Here is a 24523-nt window from a genome sequence, read left to right as displayed (position 1 = left end):
TTTGTCCCAATCTTAAGTGTCTTATCATTCTAATTTTTGTCAAGAATCTATCTTTAATAATCATATCTAAAACGAACTAATTTATCTAATTTCATCAAATTTTGTTGTTAAATATGACAAAATGAAATTTTGGTTTAAAGTTAAAAAATCTGATAACCTTTCTCTTTTCAAAGGTTACTTACTTGTGCACCGAAAGTTGAACACAAAACTCGTGAATATTACAAATCTGCCACTAGAGGTGAATTTTTGACTAAATCGTTTTTTTTTTTTTTCGATCTCACGGGGTTGATTCTCGTTGTTGTCTCATGGAGAGCACGGAGCAGCCGAGGAACATCTCCGGATCGATGCAGAGCCCTAGATCTCCGTCTTCGCATCCGTATCTGTCAGTCTCCGTCACAGATCCTGTCAAATTAGGCAATGGCGTACAAGCTTATATCTCTTACAGAGTTATCACCAAGGTTTATCCTTCTTGGAACCTGATTCGTAGCTTTCAGTCTAGGGTTTCTATTTGAAAAATTGGGTGATAACAGAAGATTATTCGCTGATTTTTTGTTGTTGCGAAACTATCTAATTGTATGCTGAGCAGCTAGAATTTGGGTTGATTATGGTTTTGTTGTGAATTAGTTTATCTAAGGATCAATTTCTGACAAATTGGATTTTTTTTTTGGCAGACTAACTTGCCGGAGTACCAAGGACCCGAGAAGATTGTTATTAGACGATACAGTGATTTCGTCTGGTTACGGGATCGGCTTTTTGAAAAGTACAAGGGCATTTTCATTCCTCCTCTTCCAGAGAAGAGTGCTGTAGGTAAATTAGCTAGCTTTTCCCTTTCTAGCTATTAATTTGAATCTTTTGTAGTCGGCATCTATTCTATTGCTCTCTATCTAGTTGAACACATTATCTGATTGAGTCAAAGATACGAATTGTGCATCTCTATAGTTTTATGTCAGTCAATCCAGCTATCCTTGTTCCATTTAGTTAGGTTAGATGTTGTTAGTAGAGGTCTCTGATTAGGTGTTGAGACTTTGGAAAGTGCACGAGGGTAATGTACAGCTTTGATAAAGTTATTACTTATGAGTGCCTTCCTCTTGTAATTGTTATCTGATGGAGATTAGTATATTGGATTCATGTTTATTAATACTCTTTTTGGCAGAAAAATTCCGCTTTAGTGCCGAATTTATTGAAATGAGGCGAGCAGCATTGGATATATTTGTTAATCGAATAGCATTACACCCTGAGCTTCAGCAGAGTGAGGATCTTAGGACCTTTTTGCAAGCAGATGAAGAGGTAGGATATCTGGACTTCACATTGCTACTACATCATCTTCACATAAAAATGCTCGTAGAATGCTTCTTCTTTTTTCCTACTGGAAGGACTGCAATTTGCATATTAGAAGGTTCTTGTCTCTAATGACAGTTTACTTTTCTCGTCAGACAATGGACAGATTCAGGTTTCAGGAAACTAGTATATTCAAGAAGCCTGCAGATCTAATGCAAATGTTTAGGGTAAGAATGTTTTTTCTGACCATGTAAATATTATTTTTCTGCTCTTTATTGACCTTTGTGGTGCGCCATCATCTTACTGCCATATCTGCACTATTGACAGGATGTCCAGTCAAAAGTTAGTGATGCTGTCCTTGGAAAAGAAAAACCTGTTGAAGAAACTACTGCTGACTACGAGAAGCTTAAACATTACATTTTCGAGCTTGAGAACCACTTGACTGAGGCTCAGAAGCATGCGTATCGCCTAGTCAAGAGGCATAGAGGTAATAAAAATATCACAAATCAGAATTTAGTCTATATAAATTCTGTTATGTTTTCTGTTTTCTCTTTCCCAACCGCATGAATGGATCTTCAGTTTTAATGCTGTATCAACCTATTGGCAGAGTTGGGTCAATCACTGTTGGATTTTGGCAAGGCTGTAAAACTTCTTGGGGCTTGTGAGGGTGAACCTACAGGAAAAGCATTTTCCGATCTTGGAACTAAATCTGAACTGTTATCGATTAAGCTCCAGAAAGAGGTATTAAGTTTGTAAGACTAGATCATCTTCTTCTTTTTTTCTAAATCATTATAGTAAGAAATGTATATATCTTGGCGAAATTCATCTATTCTATATTCCTAGATGCTTTTATTGACCTATCTTGCACTATTTGTAGGCTCAACAAGTCCTGATGAACTTCGAGGAACCCTTGAAGGACTATGTTCGTTATGTACAATCGATTAAGGTGAGTTCTCTAGCCTTTGCCTGTGGGATTGATTTCTCTTTCATGGTTTCGTTTTGCTGGTACTAAACTCTTACCTTTTTGTTTCCATATTTTGCTTTTCCAGGCAACAATAGCAGAACGAGGCACTGCTTTCAAACAACATTGTGAATTGTCAGAAACAACAAAGTTAAAAGAAATAAATCTGTATGATGGCTTCTCTCCCTTTTTGTCTTCTCTGTCAACAATCGTCGTAGAACATTATAGAAATTCTCGTCTGTTATTGTAGTGACAAACTCATGCTCACACGTTCAGACAAAGTAGGAGAAGCTGAGATCGAATACAGAGAGGTAAGAAGAACTCAAAACAATCCTTGAAAATTTTGTAGTAATGCTTTTGGGTGCTTGAACTTGTGGTGTATACCGCAACAATGCAGATAAAAGCAGAAAGTGAGGAAGCCACGAGAAGATTTGAGAGGATAGTAAAGAGAATGGAAGATGAGATAGTAAGGTTTCAAGAGCAGAAGACGGAAGAGATGGGAGTGGCATTCCATCAGTTTGCGAAAGGACAAGCTCGCTTAGCAAACAGTGTCGCGGATGCTTGGAGATCCCTTCTTCCCAAACTTGAAGCTTCTTATTCTGTCTAAATCCAAAACTAAACTTACCTGTGTCTGTGTGTGTTCCTTCATGAGAGGGTTTGTGTCTAGAGGCAGTTTGTTTTTGTGAGAAATTCTGGTGTTTTTTTGTCAACTTCAAGTTTAGTTAACTTGGCTTGTTTCCACTTGTAAAGAAGATACATATGCGTCATTATTACTCTCCTAAACGTTCATATAACAATTTTATTTTAGATTACAACTTTCCCAATTCACTAACATGATACTGCTAGTATATTGAATCTTCTTATGTTGGATGCTGCAGATCACAACTGTGTCATTTTAAGATATGTTGCTGGTTCGGTTAGAGTTTGTTTAGGCCTAACTTTTAGCCCAAAATGGTAACCTTCGTAGTGATCGGAGGGTTCCAAAAAGTTGCAATAACTTAAAAAAATTATCCGAAGAAGACGATAGACAGCAAAAAGCGTTGGGCGAGAAGAAGATGACGTGCTTCTCTTCTGCTACTCCTCATCGCCATCATCTTCTACTTTCTTCTCCATCTACTTCCAAATCCCTGCTTCGATTTCCCTCATCTTATCTGAAACCTAGCCCCAGTCTTCTCTTCCATGGCTCATCTCGCTCTCTCCTCTCCTGTTCAGACGGCAGCAACAACCGTCCTCCTCCCTCCGGTGACACCGTCCCAAAGCAAGTTCCTCTGATTTCTTCCTTTATTGATGAATTCTAGGTTTCATCTTCAAATTTCACCTGGGTTTGGCCAAATCGATATCTATTGTTTGAGAGCTCGATTAGTGATTAAGTGGGAGCCTTGTAGCTATGTATATGATCTATAGCGTGTATAACGATTATCATTTTGATTCTAACTGGTAATAGATTATTTGTTTGGTGGATATTGTTTCAGTAACTTCTGTATCATTGAGGGATCAGAGACAGTTCAAGACTTTGTGCAGATGCAGCTTCAGGAAATCCAAGATAACATAAGGAGTAGACGCAATAAGATATTTCTCCTCATGGAGGAAGTGAGGAGGTTACGTGTGCAGCAACGTATCAAGAGTGTTAAAGCCATCAATGAGGACAGTGAGCTCGAGGCTACCGAGATGCCTGAGATCACATCTTCTATTCCTTTCCTCCCTAATGTGGTCAGTTACAAATTATGAAACGGTCTCTTGTTCAGTTTTTGATATTCCCTTCTGTTTTAACTCTTCTTTGTCTCTGCTTCTTATCTTTTGATATAGACACCAAAGACTTTGAAACAACTCTATTCGACCAGCGTTGCATTGATATCGGGAATTATCTTCTTTGGTGGTCTCATTGCACCTAATGTAAGTACAAGAGTAGTAGACTCCACGTTTCTTTCTTTATGTTCGCCTATAGCAATATCAAAGCTCTAGATTTTGTTTGAGTTAATATGCTTTTCACACAGTCATCTCAGTTTACTGCAGCTCTTAGAACCCTACTAATCTTACAACAATGCACGAGAGCTCTTTAAAATATATGCATTTACTTTCCTGGCTATATTTTGCAGGATCCATCAAGTTATTAGTGATGCAACAACAATGGCACATTAATCTAAATATACTTGCTTTTTGTTGATAGCAACAGATTGTGGAGATTACTATTTTTCCTTCTTTGTGATGTATACAGTTTTTTGGTTTTTTATTGAGTTACTGTAACTTTACCAGAAGAACAATAGCTATTCTTGTTTTTTCTAATCCTTGAATGATAAATTGATGATTTTACATGGCAGCTGGAACTGAAGGTAGGACTTGGAGGAACCTCTTATGAAGATTTTATAAGGAGCTTACATCTACCCTTGCAATTAAGGTACTACTACTAGTTCAGTAGCTTGAAGACTAATATGATTGAAAACATAGTCAAACTAGTCAACTTTACTTGTCCTGAATCTGAAACAGCGACATTGATTTTTTTTTTTTTTTTGTTCTGTAATGTAGCCAGGTAGATCCAATTGTGGCATCTTTTTCTGGCGGGGCCGTGGGAGTCATTTCAACCTTGATGCTAATCGAAGTTAACAATGTTAAACAACAAGAGAAGAAGAGGTGCAAATACTGCCTTGGGACTGGTAATTTTATTGTATATATCATGAAAATTCTTGATTTTTTCTTCGAATTACTTCTCAAAATGAGTTGGAGAAATGCTCACTGGTCTGTGTTCACATGATAATAGGATACTTGCCATGCGCTCGATGCTCAGCTAGTGGTGTGTGTTTGAGCATTGATCCCATCACAAGACCTAGAGCTACAAACCAGCTTATGCAGGTCGCGACCACAAAAAGATGTCTAAATTGTTCCGGCGCAGGAAAGGTAAGATTCTCTCTATTTCATGCAATCTGATCTGAGTATTATATAATTCATTGTTGTCCTTGTAATGTTGAAATGTGTATTTGTATATGAATCAGGTGATGTGTCCGACATGTCTTTGCACCGGGATGGTAACAGCTAGCGAGCATGACCCCCGCTTTGACCCTTTCGATTAGAAAACAATGGCCTCCTTTGAAATTGGTCCTTGCAAAAGCTAAGCCAAGCCTATGAGAACTGAGGAGAGCCAAACCTCGTCATATAAATGTTTTACATAATAAAAGTAATTACATAATAAAAGTAACATTAGAATTTTTAACTTTTGTCTATAGTAAACATGGGAAAGTATCGGTTATGTAAAGTACTTCTTCACAAACTAAAAAAATTCACCAGATGATCTCCGGTGAAGATAATAGGATATATAGTAGCCATCAACTCCGTCATCATAAGCTGTCTTGTTGTATTTACACTTCGATTATTAATTCACAAACTTTCTTGCCAACCGGATAATGTAGGTTAATTCATTACAAATCGATGTGTAAATACAACAAGACAGTTTGGCCGAGTGGTCTAAGGCGCCAGATTTAGGCTCTGGTCCGAAAGGGCGTGGGTTCAAATCCCACAGCTGTCAATTATTTTACTATTTTAAAGAATTCTTTTGTATTAAAAAAGTGCCAAATGACTACAGCGTCCTCATGGAAACCCTAATTTATAAGAAATTATCGCCGGCAATTTCTTCCTTTGTGTTACATCAAGCCCTCGCTGAAGAAGAACATTTTGAATAAACTCCCTAATTTTCAAGATTTGTGTTATATATTCCTTGTGTAAAGTTTTTTTTTTCATTTTCGAAAGCCATCTATGTTGTGGTATGCAGTAATGCAAGAGTTACTGTATGAGCAATATAGGCTAATAAATACTAGAGAGTTATACGAAAATCCAGACAATAAACAAAACAAATACTGCATTTTCTTTCAGATTTGTTTACCATTACAAAGAATATGTGACCTAACTGCTCCCAACATTTGCAAAAGTAAACCCTAGATTTCAATGTTTTACATCAACCTTGTTATGGGGCTGACAAGAGACAAAATAAATCCCAATGATGAATTAAGCCACAATTGCGAGGAAACCACCAAAACGTAAATCTTTCTTCATATTACCCTTTCTTCTGAGAGAATAAAGAAACTGTACAGTACCACAATCTCGAGACTACTTTTTTGTTTTTCCATTTTTTAACTTCTGAAGATTTCTGGTTCACTGTGTCATGTGGGTCTTTTTGATGAGACCCCTAATGTAGTAGACTGTGGCTCAGGGACTGTGTTTGGCCGATTTTATTTAACGCGGAACTCGTGTCTGAAAAGGGTCAAGTTCTGAGTGAACTTGTCTCTGTTCTTTGAATCTAATCCCCGCGATATGTCTGTCATAAGACTGTCAAAGCAGGCAGAGAGTCGCTGGTGTTGATCCGCAGGCTGCACCATTAGAATAATGCTCTAAGGCATACACAAAAAGCAACACTCAGGGGTAAAATATATATAGATATAGAATTTTGGATCATCACCTGTGATGAGAGGATCTTAGCTTTCAGATCAGAGAAAATCTGGGGAAATCAATTGAAATAAGTTAGATGAATGAACAACAAAGCTCATTCGGAACAGAAAACTGCACAAGAGAGATAAATGTATAAATTACACATACCTGCTCACTTATAAGAATCAAGCTTAACATTGGTCTGCTGAGACTCCACTGATTGCCACAATCCTCGAATAAAACTATTTCAAACAGTGTCTTCAATATCTGCTTGTAAGAGGATATTTGTTAAAAGGCATTATAGCCCATCATTATTGTGTTCAATTTAACAAAGAGAGATTGAGGAGTGTAATGAGTTACCTCGGGGAACAAACTCGGACAGTCTGCAATGTGCTGTGCAAAACGAATAGCAGCTGGAGTAGTAGGTGCCTCACCCATTGTGATGTTATTGAAATAATATGAAGCAAGATTGTCGACAGCTATTGCACACTGAAAGGATAATAGATATCAATGCTTCAGAAAGTTGCATTTCGAGGAATATCTTTTGCAGCTTAAAGCTTTAAGAATTTCTTGATAAATTGATGTGTCTTAACAGTTTTGTCACAATTCTCACCTGTGATGAAATACTTGTGTCCAACCCCTTGAGTCCAGATTCAAGGGAACCTACGAGATGCATAAAGGTTGCAGTGTCCAGTTTCAATATGAAGGTAATATGACTGGCACACAAAACCTCGACGAACCCAAAGTATGCCTTTGTAAGCTGAAGGATGAAAGGAAGACTATAAAGATTAGAGATTTTATAACGACAAAGAAAGAATTCAGAGTAAACATAATTCAGATAATGCAAACAATATCAAAAACGTGTTGATTTGATCACCAAATGAAATTATTGGAGGCACGTGGAAAACGCAATGCCACACATACCTTGCGATATGCTAATATATCTGCCAAGGGTATTGCAAGGGTCATCTTCAACGCAATATCAAGTGCATCCGCAAGAGCCCGGTCACCATAAAGTTCAAAGACACCGAAGTTGCAATAATTTCCCGAGAGCGCTGCCCATTAGATGATGGTTAAGTATTATAACATAACAATAAACTAAACAACGAATGGTTAGCTCTCATTGGTCAAAATCATGTTCTAACCTCTTGACAGTATTGTGAGTGAAACCCAGATCCCCTTGTATTTGAAGGCATATATATCCGCAACATTTGGCAGGGCTAAAATCCTTGAACCATAAGCCACAATCAATTTACTGACTTCCCGGAAAAGCAGGATGCCATTTGGAGAAGAAGAATCAAAAGTAAGGCGCTGCGTTTTGTTATGCACAAACTCAGCCATGAACTTCAACAACGGGGTCGTAACCTACATCAACAAGCCAAGAAGAGGAGATGAGACAATGAAGGCACCACTAACCACACTAAAATGGCAGAAGGCGTAAAATCACAAGCAGTGGATTAGAATCATTTTTTCTATGCACGGACTCAGGTTATTACTAGGCCAGTGTTCTGTCAATCCAATGGAGCAGAATGCATAACTTAATACCTCTGGTGTGTCGAACCAATGTGAGACCCCTCTCAAAAGGAGTGGCATGTGTGCAGGATAGAGCCAGTCAAATAGAAAACCATAGCTTCTCCGGCTGAAATCCAAAGAGAAAGCTTCAATAAATCATAAGATTGTAACATGTCTATGGATGTCAAAGTAACTAGATGAACTCAAAACCTGCTAGTAGCCATTGCAATTCCTCTTAAATCCCTCATCAATCCGATCAGAGCAAACTTCACAGCATCAGTGCGAAACATCGAATCTGGTGTTGATTCCAGGGTGCGGAAAACCTAGAATGATTGAATAAAAATGTGGTTTACTGGCTAAGACCACTATGTGAATCTGCCTATAAGATATATTGTAAAATGGATGTGGAACAATCCCTGTTTATAGGATATCAAATTTTGCCTAGAACTGTAAATAGGGTGAGTGTGCAGTGCAGATTCAGACAGAATCATTATTCTAAAAGGAAAGCTGCAAAAGATAAAATGCTGAAAGAAAACAAAGTATAACCTGCAGAAGGGGTTCCATAGAAGTCTTGAACTTTATTAAGCTATCCTCCATGAAAATCAACCAGCCAATAGTGTAGTAAAACGTTGTTCTGCTGCGAGAGCATCTATACTCTTCTAAGAATGGAAATTGCTCCCTCTGGAATTAGACAATTCACATAGTCAGAGTGTTGCTCGTAATAAATTACAATGCACAATGATGTCCACAAAAGAAAGTCCTTGGAGAAGAATTACAGTGTGATTAGATATAATAAAGGTCACCGTGTCCAACTTCAAAAGCAGCTTCCCGGTCATGTATCTGCACGAGAACGGCAAAACATAAAAAAAAATCGATATGAAAATGTATATAAACTAATGTAACATCAGCTTAATCAGGTTATAACAGAGTTACCCAGATGCCAACTCCAGAAACAAACTTAGCGTGTGATTAATGACTTCTTCACTCTGGAGAAACAAAAGATAGATTGTTTGAACAGTAGGTGACGTTGATGTAGAGCGGCATGCTAGAAAAAAGTAAAGAACACAAGATTACCTCTGTATAACATTTTAAGTTTGTAGCAATCTTGCCAACAATAACGTTCAACAGAACAAGATGATCATGCAGTCCAAGGAGTTCTTTCAATCTGGCATACAACTGCTGCAACAGAAAGGTAGTATCAGAAATATACATAGAACAAATACAATAAAAAAAAGAAACAGGGTTTGCATTTACTTTTGATGAATGCATGGCCTGATCACCAACGTAAGACTTCCGGAAATTTTGGAAGAAGGTAAGAATGGCACGATCAAGCCTTTGTTTACTTATTTCACCATATCTCTGCAGAAAGAAGTGTTTTTGATTAATTAGAGATGAGATTAATGTAGTGAACTTACCTGAGAGAAAACAAAATCCAACAGGTGCACTTCAAGCAGAAAATTAATTTCATAATCATTAATGAAATCACTCTTATGTTACTAATTGTGGCTATACAGGCTTACGCCCTTTTAGCTAAATTTTGTAGCTGTATTGATGGTTTATGTTCAGTAGAAATGCAGTAATAGAACCATACATATAGAGATTATATAATAATATTTCAAGTTGATTTAATGAAATTGCTTGTATCTAACAGATGTAACACCTGTCTATGCAGTCCACTGTCCATAACATTTACTAGCCGCAAAACACGAGCGGAGAGTTCAGCATCAAGCACCTCTTGCGTCTCCACACTGCAAAATACGTATAAATTTCAATCCATATATTATTTTGTTCTTCAAACAGACCAAAATGCAAAGAAACCCCAAGATATGATATCAACTTACCTACAACCACTGCACTGCTTTATTTTAACAATAGCGGCAACAATGTGAACAATCCATGACAATTTTGCTTCAATGAGTGCTAGTTCAGAATTATCAGCAAACTGTAGTTGCCCTCTTTCCTGTTACACAATCACTCAGCTCAAGATTAGGAAGACACGTACAAGAATTGACAGAACAACAATACGCTAAACACAGAATAACAGTAGACTTTACCGTATATGATTGCAGAAGAGGCTCCATTGTGTTTATTATATACATACCAGTTCTTTCATACTGCATGATAATTGATAAGACTCTCAGATGCAGTTCAATTGTGTTAAGATACAACATAATCAAACAAAACATGTGAGCAAAACCAGGGTACTGCATGACACATATATGAAGAAAAGACTAACCTGAAATCTGCATAGGTAAGGAAAGCAATCCAGCTCATCCTGCAGGACTTCAACTTTATCCAAAGGATGATCAGTCGGATCATCTGGGACGCTAGCCTGGAAAGGGGATTTCAAATAGGAAAATATCAAAGAAAAACTACAAGTCAGTACTGGCAATCCTCCAGAATAAGTGATGTTATATACCTGCACAGAATTGAATCTGGAGATGATAAAACCCTCTGTAATTTTAGGTACAAATTCATCAAGTAGACTTGGTGAATCACCCTTCAAGTATGGGACAGATGCTACTAATCTGGACCACATCCCAAGAAGGTAATACACGCTGCTGCTGGCCCACTGTAAGAAAAAAGGTCACATGGATTTTGCAAACAAGATACAATCTCCGCCAAATATTTAAGCTATATACTAAAAACGATCATGCTGGAGGATAACCAGAACTTTAAAGACTAGTAGGGTCTATAATTGGTATGCTAATGCATTCACTAACATAAACTTGCGAACCTGCCATGACTGGAGAGATTTAAGTGTGAACTCTGCCACCAACTGTATCCACTCACCATAACCTTCCATCTTCACAAGCTCTGAAAGCTGCAGATGAATTCATACACGTAACATGCTATTACATAATGTCTGAATTTAGCCATATAAACCAATAAATTATATCCAAATGGTATATGACAATCATAGATAGCGTCACAAATTACGAATAGTTAAGACTGTCCAACTGTCACATACAGAAAAAAGGAACATGTGTGTATTTACTCAAGTACATGGCATCATAACATAAATTTCAAGCTACAACACAAACAAAATTGTACAAACCGTAATCTGTAAACTAGAAAGGAATCTAACCGAGAAATTTACCTGATAATTCAGCCTAAAACGCCCAAGTAGACGGCAGAACACGTGGTAATTATCATGATCAGCAAGACCTGATCCAACAAAAGTAATTTGTGTTGACGAACCAAGATCAGTGAGATGTTATAGTTCAATGAGGTGTAAAGTTTGCAACAGAACAAAATATTAACAAATACTGTACATAACATGTTAACAGACTGTGTAATTGAGAAGCTGGAATGTCAGTCATGAAGAGTTAAAAGTTGCATACAATGCAACACCTTAAGCGCAATATTTACAGTCAGACATAGGAAAGTCCCATAGTATAAAAACATCAAGCATACCTTTTCCAGTTTGAAGAATTTCTTTGGTTCCCGTCATCAAATGAGCTAGAAAATTAGAGCGTGTAGCATCATTTGTGAACAGAGAGCGCCTTACAGAAGCCAATCGCACCAAGCACTCAAGTGCCTAGAAGTTAAAACAGAGAAACATTAAAAAATAACAAATTGTAAGTCATCTATAATACCTACTGAGTCCCAACTGTACATGAAATAAATCACGTCATCAGTGACATTACTGCAATTGAATCATTTGTCCTCATAATGAGAGTGAATAAAAAATTCACAAAAAAAAGGTAGTCAAAATCTATCTTTGATGCAAAAGATGCCATTTTGTTTCTTCTAGTCAAGCACGGAAAAAAACAAATAACAATAAAGACATACCTCTTTCGAAAGAGGGGACTCTGTACTACCATAATAATCGAAAAATATCTGCAGCGTGGAAGAATCCTCCAATACTGACCTCCAGGAAGTTGGAATCTAAACATTATCAGTAACACTAGAAGTTAACACCCCTTAAAAACGAGTACACAAATACATAGGCACAAAGCATTGAAAAGAGATTGAAGATAGAAGATCATTAATGTTCAACCTGAACTGTACCAAACTCCTCTGTGCTTTCATCAATTGAAGTTCCGACAAAGTCAAATGATACACACCTCAGTGCAAGAGAAAGCGCCAATTCTTGTAAACGACCAGCGGCTGGTTAAAAGAAAATATCTGACTCATTACAATTGAAAATTTCCACTCCTATGCTAAGACCAACAGATATACATCGACAAAGATAGTTACATACTTAACGATTACAAAACATTCCAATGTGCATAAATTATGAAGCTGGTATGTAGAAGTTTTCATACTTGGCATGACGGAATATAACGAAAATTTTGACATAGATGACTCATATTACCATCATTTTTCAGATAGCTTAATGACGTCAAAGCTATTCTGAAAACTTGAAATAAGGATTGATCCCTAAAGTTGCATGCAACCCGCCGATGATGTGTAGATGGCAGTCCTGGATTAGGCTAAGAATTGAGCAAAAAAGGGATGAAAAAATGTCAATAAGCATTTAAAAAAAATACCCTGGTAAGTTGGAACACAGTAGAAAAACAAAAAGTTAGAAATAAATACCCTCGAAAAAATATAGTTTGTGACACGCTATCTATCTAAAAGCATGCACACTGTGCACATATAATTCTGGCCAGTCTAACAAAACAGCCATCTTAAATGTTTTTAATTAAAAAAATAAAGGAATGGTGAAAACAGACAATTATTTAGATACAGCACAAACCTCCCACTTGTATCTATAACAGACTGCTACTCTAGATCGAAAAGAAACAAAAATATGAGGCAACTCAAAGCTAATATACAAAAACATGACTCAAATGCAATTAGCAATACATGCCAAGAACTCAAACTTAAAAGAGAGTTATTCCAGCCTATGTTAGGACATGTCTGTGACATGGAAAATCAACCACAATACATCACTAACCTGATTCATCTCCTGCACAAGTTGATCCAAAATTCTTAAACCAATAGCATAGTGATCCGAGGAACCCTATTGAAATAAAATTGATGTAAGCAACGTATTCAGCAAGCCCTTGTTAAAAATATCTGAAAATTCTACAAAAAAATGTCCACAAAGCACTGTATTCCCCCAGAAGATGAATCACCTGTTCCAAGAAGTTTGTAGATTCCTTAACCACATCCCTGAATCTATCATCATCTAACCATCCAAACTTTGTGAGCCGGCAAAGCAGTTGAATGAGAGAAGCGATAACAAATGATTGCATCTTCGGTCCTCTTGTAGCCAGATAGTTCACAATATAAGCCCCTAAAGACAACAGAAAGAACACCAGAAACAAGTAAGATATTAAATGCCAAAAAGAGATATTCTAGTTATTTGGTTAGGAGGACATAAGAAGTTTACTGATGTCAAGGCGAAGATTCAGCGGAAGAGTATGATCAGTTACTTGCTTTAACAAACTCGAGCTAGCGAGCATTAAGGAATAAGGTTTTGATGAATTGTCGAGAATGTATTGACATTGTGATATATAATCCGTATTCACAGAAAAGCATCTCAGACTATTTTCAGCATGAGCCCTCTCAGCTGAATCCTGTGAGTTGTATAATCTCTCGCACATTGCCTCAAGTTGCGCCAAGCTCTCCATTGGTAACAAAGCAGAATCTGACCAAAAAGGTAGAAAACCATAGATACCACTACCGTTTTAACAAGAATATTTTGACAAGATTACAATTATATTACAAAGTATTCTGATTTAAGAACTGTTAAGTGGCAACAAAAGACATGAATGAATCATTACAATAATATTTTCCAGAGAGCCTTCACTGTTTCAATCAAAATATCTAGAATTGGATTGGAAATTTAATATCACAATAAGGCAAACAGGTTGCAGGAGAAAAAAAACAAATGATACATTTCCACAGTAAACGCAACCAACCATTCTTAAGAAAACTGAAACACCAAGATCCAAACAGAGATGGAACAACATTAACAATGACAAAAGTGCAGTATGAGTTAACACAGACAACACAAGTGAGCTAGCGGTAAATATCATGTAGATCTCATACTACAAAGAAGCGCAAGAGAGAGAAGGTACACAAATAGTATTAGAAAAATATGTAAAAGCCTACTGGCAGAGATAAGTTCCTAACTCTGCATGATGGAAAATGTATTCAAGCTGTCTATCACCTTACTCCAGCTCAGTACTCGGGTTGATTTCTGTTTAAAGGCCAAAAATCAAAATTCAGTTGCCAAACCACCCATGTAAATACTCATACTAGTCATACAAAACGCCGGACTGACACACAACTCTAAGTGAGACCACACATTATCAAAATGCTGCTATATAAGCTAATTACAGCAGAAATGGAAGAGAAACAAAACTCTTAGACGATATTAAGCTCAGACTTTACAGTATCATTCCGCCACAGCTAAATCCTATCTGATTTTATGAAAGCGCAATGAAAAATGTGTTGATGAAACAATAAACGAAGTATGTAGACAATAGCAGTGGTAACCATTCGATACTGTGCAAGGATAATCATAACCACTTGAGCACAGAAAACGGAAACAGTAAGGAGAAATGAACACATAGAAAACCTAGATTTCGTATTTCAATAATATCCTAATCATTTGGCGCAAACAAACACGAAGAAGATTTATCATCGATCTTCACAACTTCACGAATCACAACATTAAGAAGAACAAACCATCGAGCAAGAGAAAAACTCGGAAAAAGCAAACGATGTGAGAAACTAAAGTTTGGCTTACCAGAGATTGAGCTGGTAGTTAATCAGATTTGTTGTTCGGTGAAGTTTTCCGGCGAACTAAATCTCGATCAAGCGAAGCGTCGATGGTTACAACGAAGCAGAAGAAGAAGATTAAGAGACGTGCAGTCTGATCAGGCGATGACAGCGTTTATAACGCCGAAGAAGAGAATTCACCGATTATATTAACTTCTTTTTTTGGTTCAGATGCTCCCTCACCTCTCTCTCTCTCTGGCTCGAGAGATGTTTCAATATGGGCCTAATTTAATGGTCCTAGGACCATACGTAAAATGGGCTTAAAAAGAAATAAGGGCTTGGTTGTGTTGAATAGTATAAAATCGAAAAGAGTGTGTCAAACAGGTTTAGGATACTTCCCACTTTTAAGCAAACTGCTTTGTCTCTCTCTATTTCTCCTTCTCTTCCTCTTCTTTGCGCTGCCGCCGCCGTTTCCTCCTGAACTTATTGAACTCTTCTCGTTTTCGTCGTCTCTTTTGGACTGCGATAACTTCTTAGGAGAAACTTACGGCAGGCTAATCTAGGCAAAGGCAAGCTCACTTTCTGGTGAGAAAAGTTGTTTTTCTTTTCTGAGTTGGGTCGATTTTGTTGAGATCGCTTTAAAAAATCTGACTTTGTATCTATTTTTTCTTGAAGAGGTAAACCCTAAAAGACGAAATCTTAGGGTTTCTATGTTTATTGTTTGTGTTGATGATTTTAAGTAGGGTAACTATAACTAGGGTTTAGGAGCTATGTATTGAGTTATTGATTGTTTGTTGACTCGCTTCTGTTTCAACCTCCGTTGACAAGTTTCAGAGAGGATGTTGTAATACGTATTTACTGCTTCTGGTTTCTTATAAGGCTTTTGTGAATGCCTTTAGGTCTTGTGGATTATTTGGATTTGTGACACTGTTCTCTTGGTTTTGATTGCTTCGTTCTGTTGTGCATCTAACTACTTTGTCCCTTATTCTAATCAAAGACAGTCGTTTTGAAATATCCTGGGGTTGTGGATCTAAAGTAAAAAAGTTTCTATCTTCATATAAGTTTATCTGTAGTTTCTGTATCCTGTCAATATTTCTATGGAAATATACCTGCTTCTGTATATAACTGTACTTTGATTCTTTGTTACAGGAATAAACGTTGGTGATCACTTTTGAAGCAAGGTGGACTTGAAGCTCTGACACATATTTCATCATGCAGAGTTGGGGAATTAACTCTGCTATTAAGCTACTTACATACTCCAGTGAGCTTAAGGATGGACAAGCGCTCTATGCTTCTTCCAATTGTCATCCTGTGAAGGCTTTAAACCGTGAACCTGCGGGTCATGCCTTCCATTCTGCTGCTCTCAAACTGCGTGGTTGTGCTAAGGAAGCCACAAGCAAGAACGAAGATACCGATAAGAAGGTCCCTAAGGAGAAGGATGGTGAATATATTCCTTCCTATGACTCCCATAACATCAAAGGAAAGAAGAAGTCGGGGAAGCTACAACATGATCACTATGCGTTGTTGGGTTTGGGCAATTTAAGATATCTTGCAACAGATGATCAGATCAGAAAAAGTTATCGCGATGCTGCACTGAAGCATCACCCTGATAAACTGGCTACTCTACTTCTTCTTGAGGAGACAGAAGAAGCAAAACAAGCCAAAAAGGATGAGATAGAATCTCACTTCAAGTTGATTCAAGAAGCTTATGAGGTTTTGATGGACTCAACAAAAAGAAGAATATTTGACTCTACAGATGAGTTTGATGACAAAGTCCCAACTGATTGTGCTCCCCAAGACTTCTTCAAGGTTTTTGGTCCAGCATTTAAGAGAAACGCAAGGTGGTCAAATTCGCCTTTACCAGATTTGGGAGATGAAAATACACCACTTAAAGAGGTTGATAGGTTCTACAGTACTTGGTACACTTTTAAAAGCTGGAGAGAGTTTCCTGAAGAAGAGGAGCATGATATCGAGCAAGCTGAATCCCGCGAGGAAAAGAGGTGGATGGAGAGAGAGAATGCAAGAAAAACTCAGAAGGCTAGAAAGGAGGAATATGCTCGGATTAGGACTCTTGTGGACAACGCATATAAAAAAGACATAAGAATACAGAAAAGAAAGGATGACGAAAAGGCTAAGAAGCTGCAGAAGAAAGAAGCAAAAGTTATGGCCAAGAGGCAGCAGGAAGAAGCTGCTGCTGCAGCTATTGAAGAAGAGAAAAGGCGAAAAGAAGAAGAAGCAAAACGTGCGGCAGAGGCTGCTCAGCTGCACAAGAGAGCCAAGGAAAGAGAGAAGAAGCTTCTGCGCAAAGAACGAAGTCGGCTCAGAGTTCTCTCCGCCCCTGTTCTGTCCCAGCGTCTGCTTGGCATATCTGATGAACATGTGGAAGATCTATGCATGTCACTTAACACCGAGCAGTTGCGGAAACTGTGTGACAAGATGGAAAACAAGGAAGGGATGGCTTTGGCAAAGGTGATCAAGAATGGGAGCAACATTGATGATGATAAAATAGAGATTGAAGAAGAAGAAGTTCAAGTAGCTGTTAAGCAGAATGGTCATATAGAAGCCAATGGTCATGTAGAAGCCAATGGTCATGTAGAAGCCAAAGTGGATACTGCTACTCATGAGAAGAAAGAGAAACCTTGGAGCAAGGAAGAGATTGACATGCTGAGAAAAGGAACAACCAAGTTCCCAAAAGGAACATCTCAGAGATGGGAAGTCATATCAGAGTACATTGGTACAGGAAGATCTGTGGAGGAAATTCTCAAGGCTACTAAAACAGTACTTCTCCAGAAACCCGACTCAGCTAAAGCTTTTGACTCTTTTCTGGAGAATAGGAAACCTGCCGCTTCAATCAACTCTCCTCTCTCTACACGAGAGGAACTCGGAGAACCAATTATACCGACCAAAGCTCATGAAGACAACAACTCAACCAAAACAGAGACCGCAGAACAGAACGGTAAGACCAAAGAGAACAACAACAGTAACGGCAACTCTGAACCAGCAGCAGCATCTGGTTCAGACCCAGACGGTTGGTCTGCTGTGCAAGAAAGAGCTCTGGTACAGGCTTTGAAGACGTTCCCAAAGGAGACAAACCAAAGATGGGAGAGAGTAGCAACAGCTGTTCCAGGGAAAACGATGAATCAATGCAAGAAGAAGTTTGCTGATCTTAAGGACGTCATCAGAACCAAGAAACCCACAGCCTAACCTATCCGATTCCTCGAGCTGCACGCTTTGAGATTTTGTTTTGACAGAGATGAGCGTGGACTCAATTTTTGCTACAATTCATATTTTCGTAATTCGTATACATCATCATGCTGCTCTTATTCTACATAGAGTTTTTGACAACCGAATCTATTCTTATTTATCTATTTTGTTCTAATTTTATTTATGCTCTCTGTCTTTATTTAATTTTTTGATCGTCTGGTGTTATCTTGTTTTCATTTTTCTATCTAGTCTACAAACGAATAGCCGAAGGGAGTCGTTGATAAACCAAAGCGAAATCAAACTTAATCCAAAGAGAAATATATTAAAAGAAACAATTCTCTGTTTAACATTGAATCAAATCAACTGTCTGTATGTATACCATAGTCCTTAAAGAAGCCAGTTCTACAAAATCAACCACTTCATCCTCCTGATGAATCGTCATTATGGGTTATTGGTACAGAAGCCAACAAAGTATCGGCTGTGATCAAAAGGCTCAAAGAAAAGATATTGTTCTTGCATTGGCAGTTGCTAGTCCATGACCATGAGAAGTGAGAACTGACAGATTCTGAACGGCTCTAATCCAATCCACACCACCAATGGAGTGGAGGATTTCCCGGGCTCGTTAGGGTAGTTCTGTCATTTGACAGACAGGTGGCATGTTGCTCCAAGAACAAGACCCAACTCCTGAGGATGCCCCAACACTCATATTCATATAGTCATTTCCTATGTCATCGCCAAGGAGAACCGCGAGTGCGTCGCTCATGCTACCTGTCTCTTTCACAATCCCTAAACCATGGTCAAGCCAGCTCGATGCAAGCAAAACGTCAGGCCTTGTTATATCCAAGAGAGGTTTCCGCTTTTTTTCTCTCTGCCCTGCATAATTTTTTAAGTTTAGGTGAGTTCTTGATCAGCTCAAAATCTCGGCTATAAGAAACAAATTAATGCAAGTGATGATTCTCAAAAAGTAAAATCAGGATACCAAATAGAATTCTAGGGAAAAAGATGAAATCTTCAACAAACTATTTCAAGTGATGGTAAGGTGAATAGTAACTCACTTGGTGGAGTTTCATCTGCATTTTGTGTGGACATTTCGGAATGAACCAAGAAGCTCTTAAGGGAATTGTCAAACTCCTCGGATTTAGTTTGGGATACAGTAACCTGGCCAAGATCAGCTGATGGAATAGTTGAAGCGCAGCTCCTGTACAAATTGTTCTTTGTACTATTATTTCTGATCTTGGCTTCCAGAAGCAACATATCGAGCAGACCAGTATCAAAATTTGAATATAAATCTGACTCTTCTCCCCCCGTTGGTGGTGGTGGAGACTGAATGTAAGTATCAAAGGGATCAAGGAGATCAGAGTGTGGAGGAGATGACGATTTCTTCCACTGGTCAAATGTTGTTTCTGAATATTGGAATGAAGGGAGCTCCAGCTTCACTGCCCCATATAAGGGCTTAGAATAAGGAACAATGCCATCCGTAGGGGTATGGCTATCTGGAATCATAACAGGTGAATGTCGGTTTCCATAGAGAGGATGCTCAACATCACAAGGAACTGAGAAGCTGCAAGTTTTGGAAATCGTTTGTGGAGATGTGTTCCGGAATTGTTCAGGCGACGAGAATTCTTGCTTTATGGTACTGCTACACCCAGGATACAACAACTCAGATTCCCAAAGTCGCTTCGAGGAGGGGATTGTTGGTGTCATGAAGTTTTCATATCGAGGAGAACTTGCACAGTTACCCATATTTTTGTAGGCAGTCATATCTGCTAGATCAAAAGTACCAGGTACCATGTCGGTAAAATTAAGAGTATCAAAGAAGACATTAGATTCACAACTCCCCAGCTGCAAGAAATCTTGATGTCTTCTATCTTCTCCCATAACTCTACTCTTGGCATACTCTTGACTCCACTCAAGTGCCTCAACATGCATCTCAGGAGGATAAAGTGGCAAACCAGCTCGTTGTCGCCTCTTGATACGAGTGTTCCAATAATTCTTTATCTCATTATCCGTTCGGCCAGGCAACTGGAGCAAACAAAAACTCTATGAAATTAGTCTCGAAACACACTTTTACAAAAGGAACCATATCCTTATCAGAAACAAAACACTTACATGTGCAGCCATACGTGCCCATCTATTACCCATCTTGGCATGCAATTCAACGATAAGCTGTTCTTCTTCTTGACTAAAAGCTCCTTTCTTCAAATTTGGCCTCAGATGATTAGCCCATCTTAGACGACAGCTTTTACCACAACGAAACAAGCTGGTGTGTTTCTGCACAGCATTCCAGTTACCCTCACCATGCTTATTCACATAGTCAATAAGAATATCATCTTCAGCTGAACTCCAAGGGCCTTTCTTGAGAGCATGACCATCCCATCTACTTCTGCAGTCACTTCCATTATCATCAGCAGCTGGTGACTCATTATGGTCACTGTCAGTGCTCGTGTAACTCATCTCTTTTCTAATTAAACCACTGACAGTAACAATTTAGACATCAAGCTCCCACCTAAACACCAAAAACTTCAGCTTGAAATAAAGAAAGTTCATAGTCATAAAGAATTAAAAGAGACGAAAGAGGAAAACAAACCCTAAATAAGGAAAGAAAAAAAAAACAAAATCCAGAACTGTCAGACGCTGGATACCTGAAAACCAACAGAGAATAAAAATTAGATTGAGAAGATTAGTAGTCTATTACGAAGAAGATCAACAACAAAGCTGATGCAAACATCAATCGAAAGCGCAGATAAAGATCAGCTGAAATAGATCAGAACGCACAAAGAAGATACTATCAGATTATGAATATGAAAAAACAGAAAACCTGATTTGAAATCTAAGCTGAAATTGAAAGTTTTTAAAGATCCTAAGGACTAATCAATCATAGATCCATGAAAAGCAGCAATTCGAGATAGAAACGGAAAGATAATCTAGAAACAAAAAATTATATTTACGCGGAGAGAAGCTCAAGGCTAAGGAAAATACCAAAGCTGGATAGAGATCCGAGCTTAGCTTGGGCAGCTGAACATCGAGTGGAAATGGAAGGAGGGAGAGAAGCTTAGCTCTTTCTCTTCCTTTTACTCTTTTCTACTTTCTATCCCATTTTTCTTTTTCTAAAACGTTTTCTTAAATATATTATAATACGATAACTTGTGAAAATTAACTATTTTATTATTGTTATTAGCATTGTAATTATGTTACTAAAAATTAATCAGAGTTTTTACTAAATCAAAGCTTAAGCAAAAATAAAAGCAGCTTATGAAGACAATCCTTTTGGTTTATTAACTGAAATGCATTCAGATAGTAAAAGAGTGAGATTGAATAATTGATTTGAAAGAGTTGTAACTTGTAAGAAAGAAATAGAGTTGAATTGGTCACCTTTTTGCAGCCTTTTTTGGTCACTCTCTTTATCTCATTTCATGTTGTGTCGTATGTTTATACGTATGTATATTCCCGTATAAGGACAACACTAGGCTTACGAAACCTACTTCTGATCCTAAAGAAAAGCCCACAACAGAATTCAAGTTAGAGATACTAAAGCCCATTACGTTTCTTCTTCTTAAGAATAAAACAAACAAATAAAACATTTTTCTTTAGTATTATTAACCTAATTAATCTAGAAAATTTTATAATGTTAACTGTTTTCTGAAGCATGTACTATTAACTATTTTGTTAATGTGGCGAATCTAAAAGTTGGCCAACTCTAACGGGAAGGCGGCAGCTAAAAATTTGGCGGTCAAAGAGATTGTCATCATCCAACCAAATACGCAATTAACTATTATTTGATCAAAAAAGTTATAAGATGATATTTGCAGCTCAAGTTTCCTTAATCAATTTCTTAGCTACCACCACCAAACTATTAATCGTCTGTGCATTACCAACCATTATTTTTCTCACCCTTAGTTTGTATGATTGAAAACAATTCTATACATTCTTTTAAGATGTGATGTAAATTAAACATAACCAAATTTAACTAACAAGTAGTTAGATATATAGAATATTTGGACAATTTTGTCAACGTATTTTCATAAAGCGAAAATGTCCCAAGGAAATTATTCTATTGGGCTCTCTTTTGAAAGATATGTAAAAACGTTGTCATGTATTTAATTTCAACTTTTAACAAAAAGGTTAATATACTTGCGATTACATTCGACAATTTATAAAGTAAGGAAAAAAAAAACACAAAACCGTAGTCATAATATACTTTCAACAAAAAAATCTTTAAAAATGAAAACTTAAGCAATCAGTGATCGCGTAATTTAGAGTATATAATTATCAAAATAACTTGTAAATTAATGCAAAAAAGGTTTGAAAGTGGTGACGACCTTCTTGACTTGATCGAGAAACGACAAATACGACACGGTTCCGTCGTTCCCTGCGAGAACTCTATACTTATCCTTCCTCGTAAAGTTAGTACACTCAAAGCCTAACGTAGCTGCCAAGATTCTCTGTACATAGTTAGCCACGTCATAAGGGCTCTTCCCTGACGAACACGTCGCCTCCACCTCGAGCTGGTTCAAGAACGTCACCTCATAAACCGGTCTCGGGTTCATGAAAAAGAAGATCGGGTCCAAACCTTTCCAGCCTCTAGCGGTAGTCGCATGAAAGAATCCAACTCTGTAGTTCATTGCCACGGGCACAATATTGTCGGTTAATTCTGCGAAAAGCGCGCTAAATCTCAGCAAAAACGGCTCGCGACAAGTGGTTCCCTCGGGATATACCACTAAGTCCCCATTAGACAGTTCTTTCTTGATCATCTCCGCATCTACATCTCGAATTCTAGTTAACCTAAAGGTTGGAATCGGAGATAGGATCTCGGATAAACGAGAAATAGAGTAGGTAACAGCTGGAATGCTACGTCCGAGCACATAGGATAATACGACCGGATCCATTAGAGTTCTATGAGTGCATACGAATAGTACGCCTGGGTTTCCGGTGGTTGCTTGTGCCGGAGGCTTTCCTTTTACGATGAATCGAGTGTTGAATATCCGTGAGACGTAAGGTATGGCCCATAATGGAAGTAAGAACCCAACGAATATCCGAATCATGGCTAGAATTATTCCAAAGGGGATCCAAAGAAGGATGATGAGTGCGGTGGCTGGTGTTGGTAGCTTCACAAGTCGTCCATCGTGGAAGATAACTGGTAACGGCTGCACATGTAGCCGCTGGTTATGACCGTTGTAGTTCGATGGAACTGGTGCATGAACTTGCTCCTACATGTACATAACATATGCAATCATTCAGATTAGAAAAATGATAGTAACGCTTTCATAAATTATAAAACAACCTAAAAGAATTCCTAACGTTATGTTGTCTTTAGTACTTACCTCACATAAAGATAGGAAAGTTGGAGAATCCGAGATAATATGTCGTCCTAGACCTAGTTGAGGTCTCCGATCCACAAACAAGTTAGCCACACTGTTGAAAACAGATTGGTCCACATTGGTTTCCTGAATCAAACCGGTAGCATAACCGAAACGGTTTACGACAATCTCTGTACCGATGACCTCATCGGCGCTAAGATGATCCTTAGCGAATCTCTCCACCATAACTCGTGGCATTCTTGTCACAACGACTCTCTTATCGCACGAACCAAACGCCCTCCAAGCGTCCATGCTGATATCGTCCATGAAGAATTTGGGAAGAACCGCTCGAGCCACTGATTCAATCTCTGATTCGTGCAAACCGGCCGTTGCGACGAAGATCATTAACTTAAGGCTACCGTTTCTGTAGCCCAAAACGTCAAGGAGTGCTATGATAGGCCAGAGAAACAGCAAGGTCGCAAAACGGATTAGTCCTGAAGCCTCGAAAGCTACGAGCATGAAGTAGGCGAAGGGTTTTGGGTTTTTCAGTAGTGTTCCTTCTAGCTCCGACACAACTGAATACGATGTTGTAGTTGATGACTCCATCACAACTTAACTTGTTTCTTTTTTTGGGTGTGTGGTTTCTTGAGTTTTTGATTTGTTTGAATATGGAAAATTGTGGATTATAAAGTTTGTTTTTATAAGGTTGGTTGGAGTCATTTGTCTCTAATGCAATAACACGGCAGTTTATCAGTTTCGCAACTACTTTTTTTGTTTATGAACGCATTAATTTGTATGTCAATTTAATTAATAATTAGTTTAGGTCAATGTATGAACACATAAGATAAGATACTGAATGTCACGTACGTGTTCTCTGATTCCTTTTTATATTGACTACACGTAAGATTTACAATCAACGAATCGAAACAATTTGATGGCTTAACTTTCACCAACTTGATTTTCCGAATTTTCGGTTTGGCTGCGCCAATATTAGGTCACGTGTACACCTAAAAATATGAAGATCATATTATGTATGCGCGTACATTTGGAATGTGTCCATATGTCTACACGTGTAACATGTACGTGTGTGGAGATTGTGAGAATAGGAAACGGACCCTTTATTTGCTTTGTTGGCATGTGTATTATTACGGAAAATTAAATACTGTATGATCGACAG

The 24523-nt window shown here is 38.0% G+C and overlaps 6 protein-coding genes and 1 non-coding gene across 22 annotated transcripts; 4 read left to right on the top strand and 3 right to left on the bottom strand.

Moving 5' to 3' along the window:
• Window positions 1-154: 154 nt before the first annotated feature.
• Window positions 155-3063, top strand: SNX1 (sorting nexin 1). The gene is made up of 10 exons (NM_120696.4): window positions 155-458; window positions 672-807; window positions 1154-1287; window positions 1434-1505; window positions 1606-1765; window positions 1886-2019; window positions 2156-2224; window positions 2328-2407; window positions 2490-2550; window positions 2637-3063. Exons 1-10 carry the CDS (start codon window positions 306-308, stop codon window positions 2844-2846), a joined length of 1209 nt encoding a protein of 402 aa, NP_196232.1. The 5' UTR covers window positions 155-305; the 3' UTR covers window positions 2847-3063.
• Window positions 3064-3079: 16 nt separating this feature from the next.
• On the top strand, window positions 3080-5626 carry AT5G06130 (chaperone protein dnaJ-like protein). 2 transcript variants are annotated; one of them, NM_120695.5, is made up of 7 exons: window positions 3080-3497; window positions 3712-3949; window positions 4046-4132; window positions 4558-4634; window positions 4763-4890; window positions 4995-5131; window positions 5227-5626. In NM_120695.5, exons 1-7 carry the CDS (start codon window positions 3295-3297, stop codon window positions 5302-5304), a joined length of 948 nt encoding a protein of 315 aa, NP_196231.2. In that variant the 5' UTR covers window positions 3080-3294; the 3' UTR covers window positions 5305-5626. The 2 variants fall into 2 exon arrangements, with proteins under 2 accessions (NP_196231.2, NP_851031.2); NM_180700.3 differs by having other exon boundaries at window positions 3186-3949.
• A 50-nt stretch (window positions 5627-5676) lies between these two features.
• On the top strand, window positions 5677-5756 carry AT5G06125. The gene has a single exon. It is a non-coding gene; the product is annotated as a tRNA-Leu (tRNA).
• Window positions 5757-6006: 250 nt separating this feature from the next.
• On the bottom strand, window positions 6007-15230 carry AT5G06120 (ARM repeat superfamily protein; the record flags this gene model as incomplete). Of its 10 annotated transcripts, none has more annotated exons than NM_001342855.1 (30): window positions 14874-15121; window positions 14234-14321; window positions 13509-13766; window positions 13252-13412; window positions 13071-13136; window positions 12486-12603; window positions 12168-12277; window positions 11960-12055; window positions 11582-11705; window positions 11265-11332; window positions 10902-10988; window positions 10584-10736; window positions 10401-10496; window positions 10219-10278; window positions 10006-10124; window positions 9825-9912; window positions 9419-9523; window positions 9239-9340; window positions 9098-9150; window positions 8941-9004; window positions 8711-8845; window positions 8375-8487; window positions 8198-8291; window positions 7798-8017; window positions 7577-7707; window positions 7266-7412; window positions 7013-7141; window positions 6821-6919; window positions 6684-6722; window positions 6007-6594 (listed from the first exon to the last, which is right to left on the bottom strand). In NM_001342855.1, the coding sequence occupies exons 3-30, from the start codon at window positions 13747-13749 to the stop codon at window positions 6457-6459; spliced, it is 3156 nt and encodes a 1051-aa protein (NP_001330878.1). In that variant the 5' UTR covers window positions 13750-13766; window positions 14234-14321; window positions 14874-15121. The 10 variants fall into 10 exon arrangements, with proteins under 10 accessions (NP_001330878.1, NP_001190235.1, NP_001330880.1 ...); NM_001203306.2 differs by having other exon boundaries at window positions 14255-14321; NM_001342850.1 differs by having other exon boundaries at window positions 6020-6594; window positions 14292-14321; window positions 14874-15076.
• On the top strand, window positions 15186-18303 carry AT5G06110 (DnaJ and myb-like DNA-binding domain-containing protein). 2 transcript variants are annotated; one of them, NM_120693.4, is made up of 2 exons: window positions 15186-15430; window positions 15995-18303. In NM_120693.4, exon 2 carries the CDS (start codon window positions 16058-16060, stop codon window positions 18047-18049), a length of 1992 nt encoding a protein of 663 aa, NP_196229.1. In that variant the 5' UTR covers window positions 15186-15430; window positions 15995-16057; the 3' UTR covers window positions 18050-18303. The 2 variants fall into 2 exon arrangements, with proteins under 2 accessions (NP_196229.1, NP_001190234.1); NM_001203305.1 differs by having other exon boundaries at window positions 15186-15414; window positions 15995-18229.
• Window positions 18304-18330: 27 nt separating this feature from the next.
• On the bottom strand, window positions 18331-21223 carry MYB33 (myb domain protein 33). Of its 5 annotated transcripts, NM_180448.2 has the most exons (5): window positions 21029-21223; window positions 20637-20691; window positions 20159-20555; window positions 19105-20071; window positions 18331-18922 (listed from the first exon to the last, which is right to left on the bottom strand). In NM_180448.2, exons 3-5 carry the CDS (start codon window positions 20501-20503, stop codon window positions 18672-18674), a joined length of 1563 nt encoding a protein of 520 aa, NP_850779.1. In that variant the 5' UTR covers window positions 20504-20555; window positions 20637-20691; window positions 21029-21223; the 3' UTR covers window positions 18331-18671. The 5 variants fall into 5 exon arrangements, with proteins under 5 accessions (NP_850779.1, NP_001078537.1, NP_001330996.1 ...); NM_001085068.2 differs by having other exon boundaries at window positions 18352-18922; window positions 20159-20691; NM_001342849.1 differs by having other exon boundaries at window positions 18352-18922; window positions 20637-21144.
• Window positions 21224-22020: 797 nt separating this feature from the next.
• On the bottom strand, window positions 22021-24011 carry GPAT7 (glycerol-3-phosphate acyltransferase 7). The gene is made up of 2 exons (NM_120691.2): window positions 23371-24011; window positions 22021-23256 (listed from the first exon to the last, which is right to left on the bottom strand). Exons 1-2 carry the CDS (start codon window positions 23950-23952, stop codon window positions 22336-22338), a joined length of 1503 nt encoding a protein of 500 aa, NP_196227.1. The 5' UTR covers window positions 23953-24011; the 3' UTR covers window positions 22021-22335.
• Between the last annotated feature and the right edge of the window lie 512 nt (window positions 24012-24523).

This window comes from Arabidopsis thaliana, chromosome 5, assembly GCF_000001735.4.
Source record: "Arabidopsis thaliana chromosome 5, partial sequence".
NCBI lineage: Eukaryota > Viridiplantae > Streptophyta > Magnoliopsida > Brassicales > Brassicaceae > Arabidopsis > Arabidopsis thaliana.
Note: the sequence above shows the minus strand (reverse complement) of the source record. Positions and strands in the feature narration are given on the sequence as shown.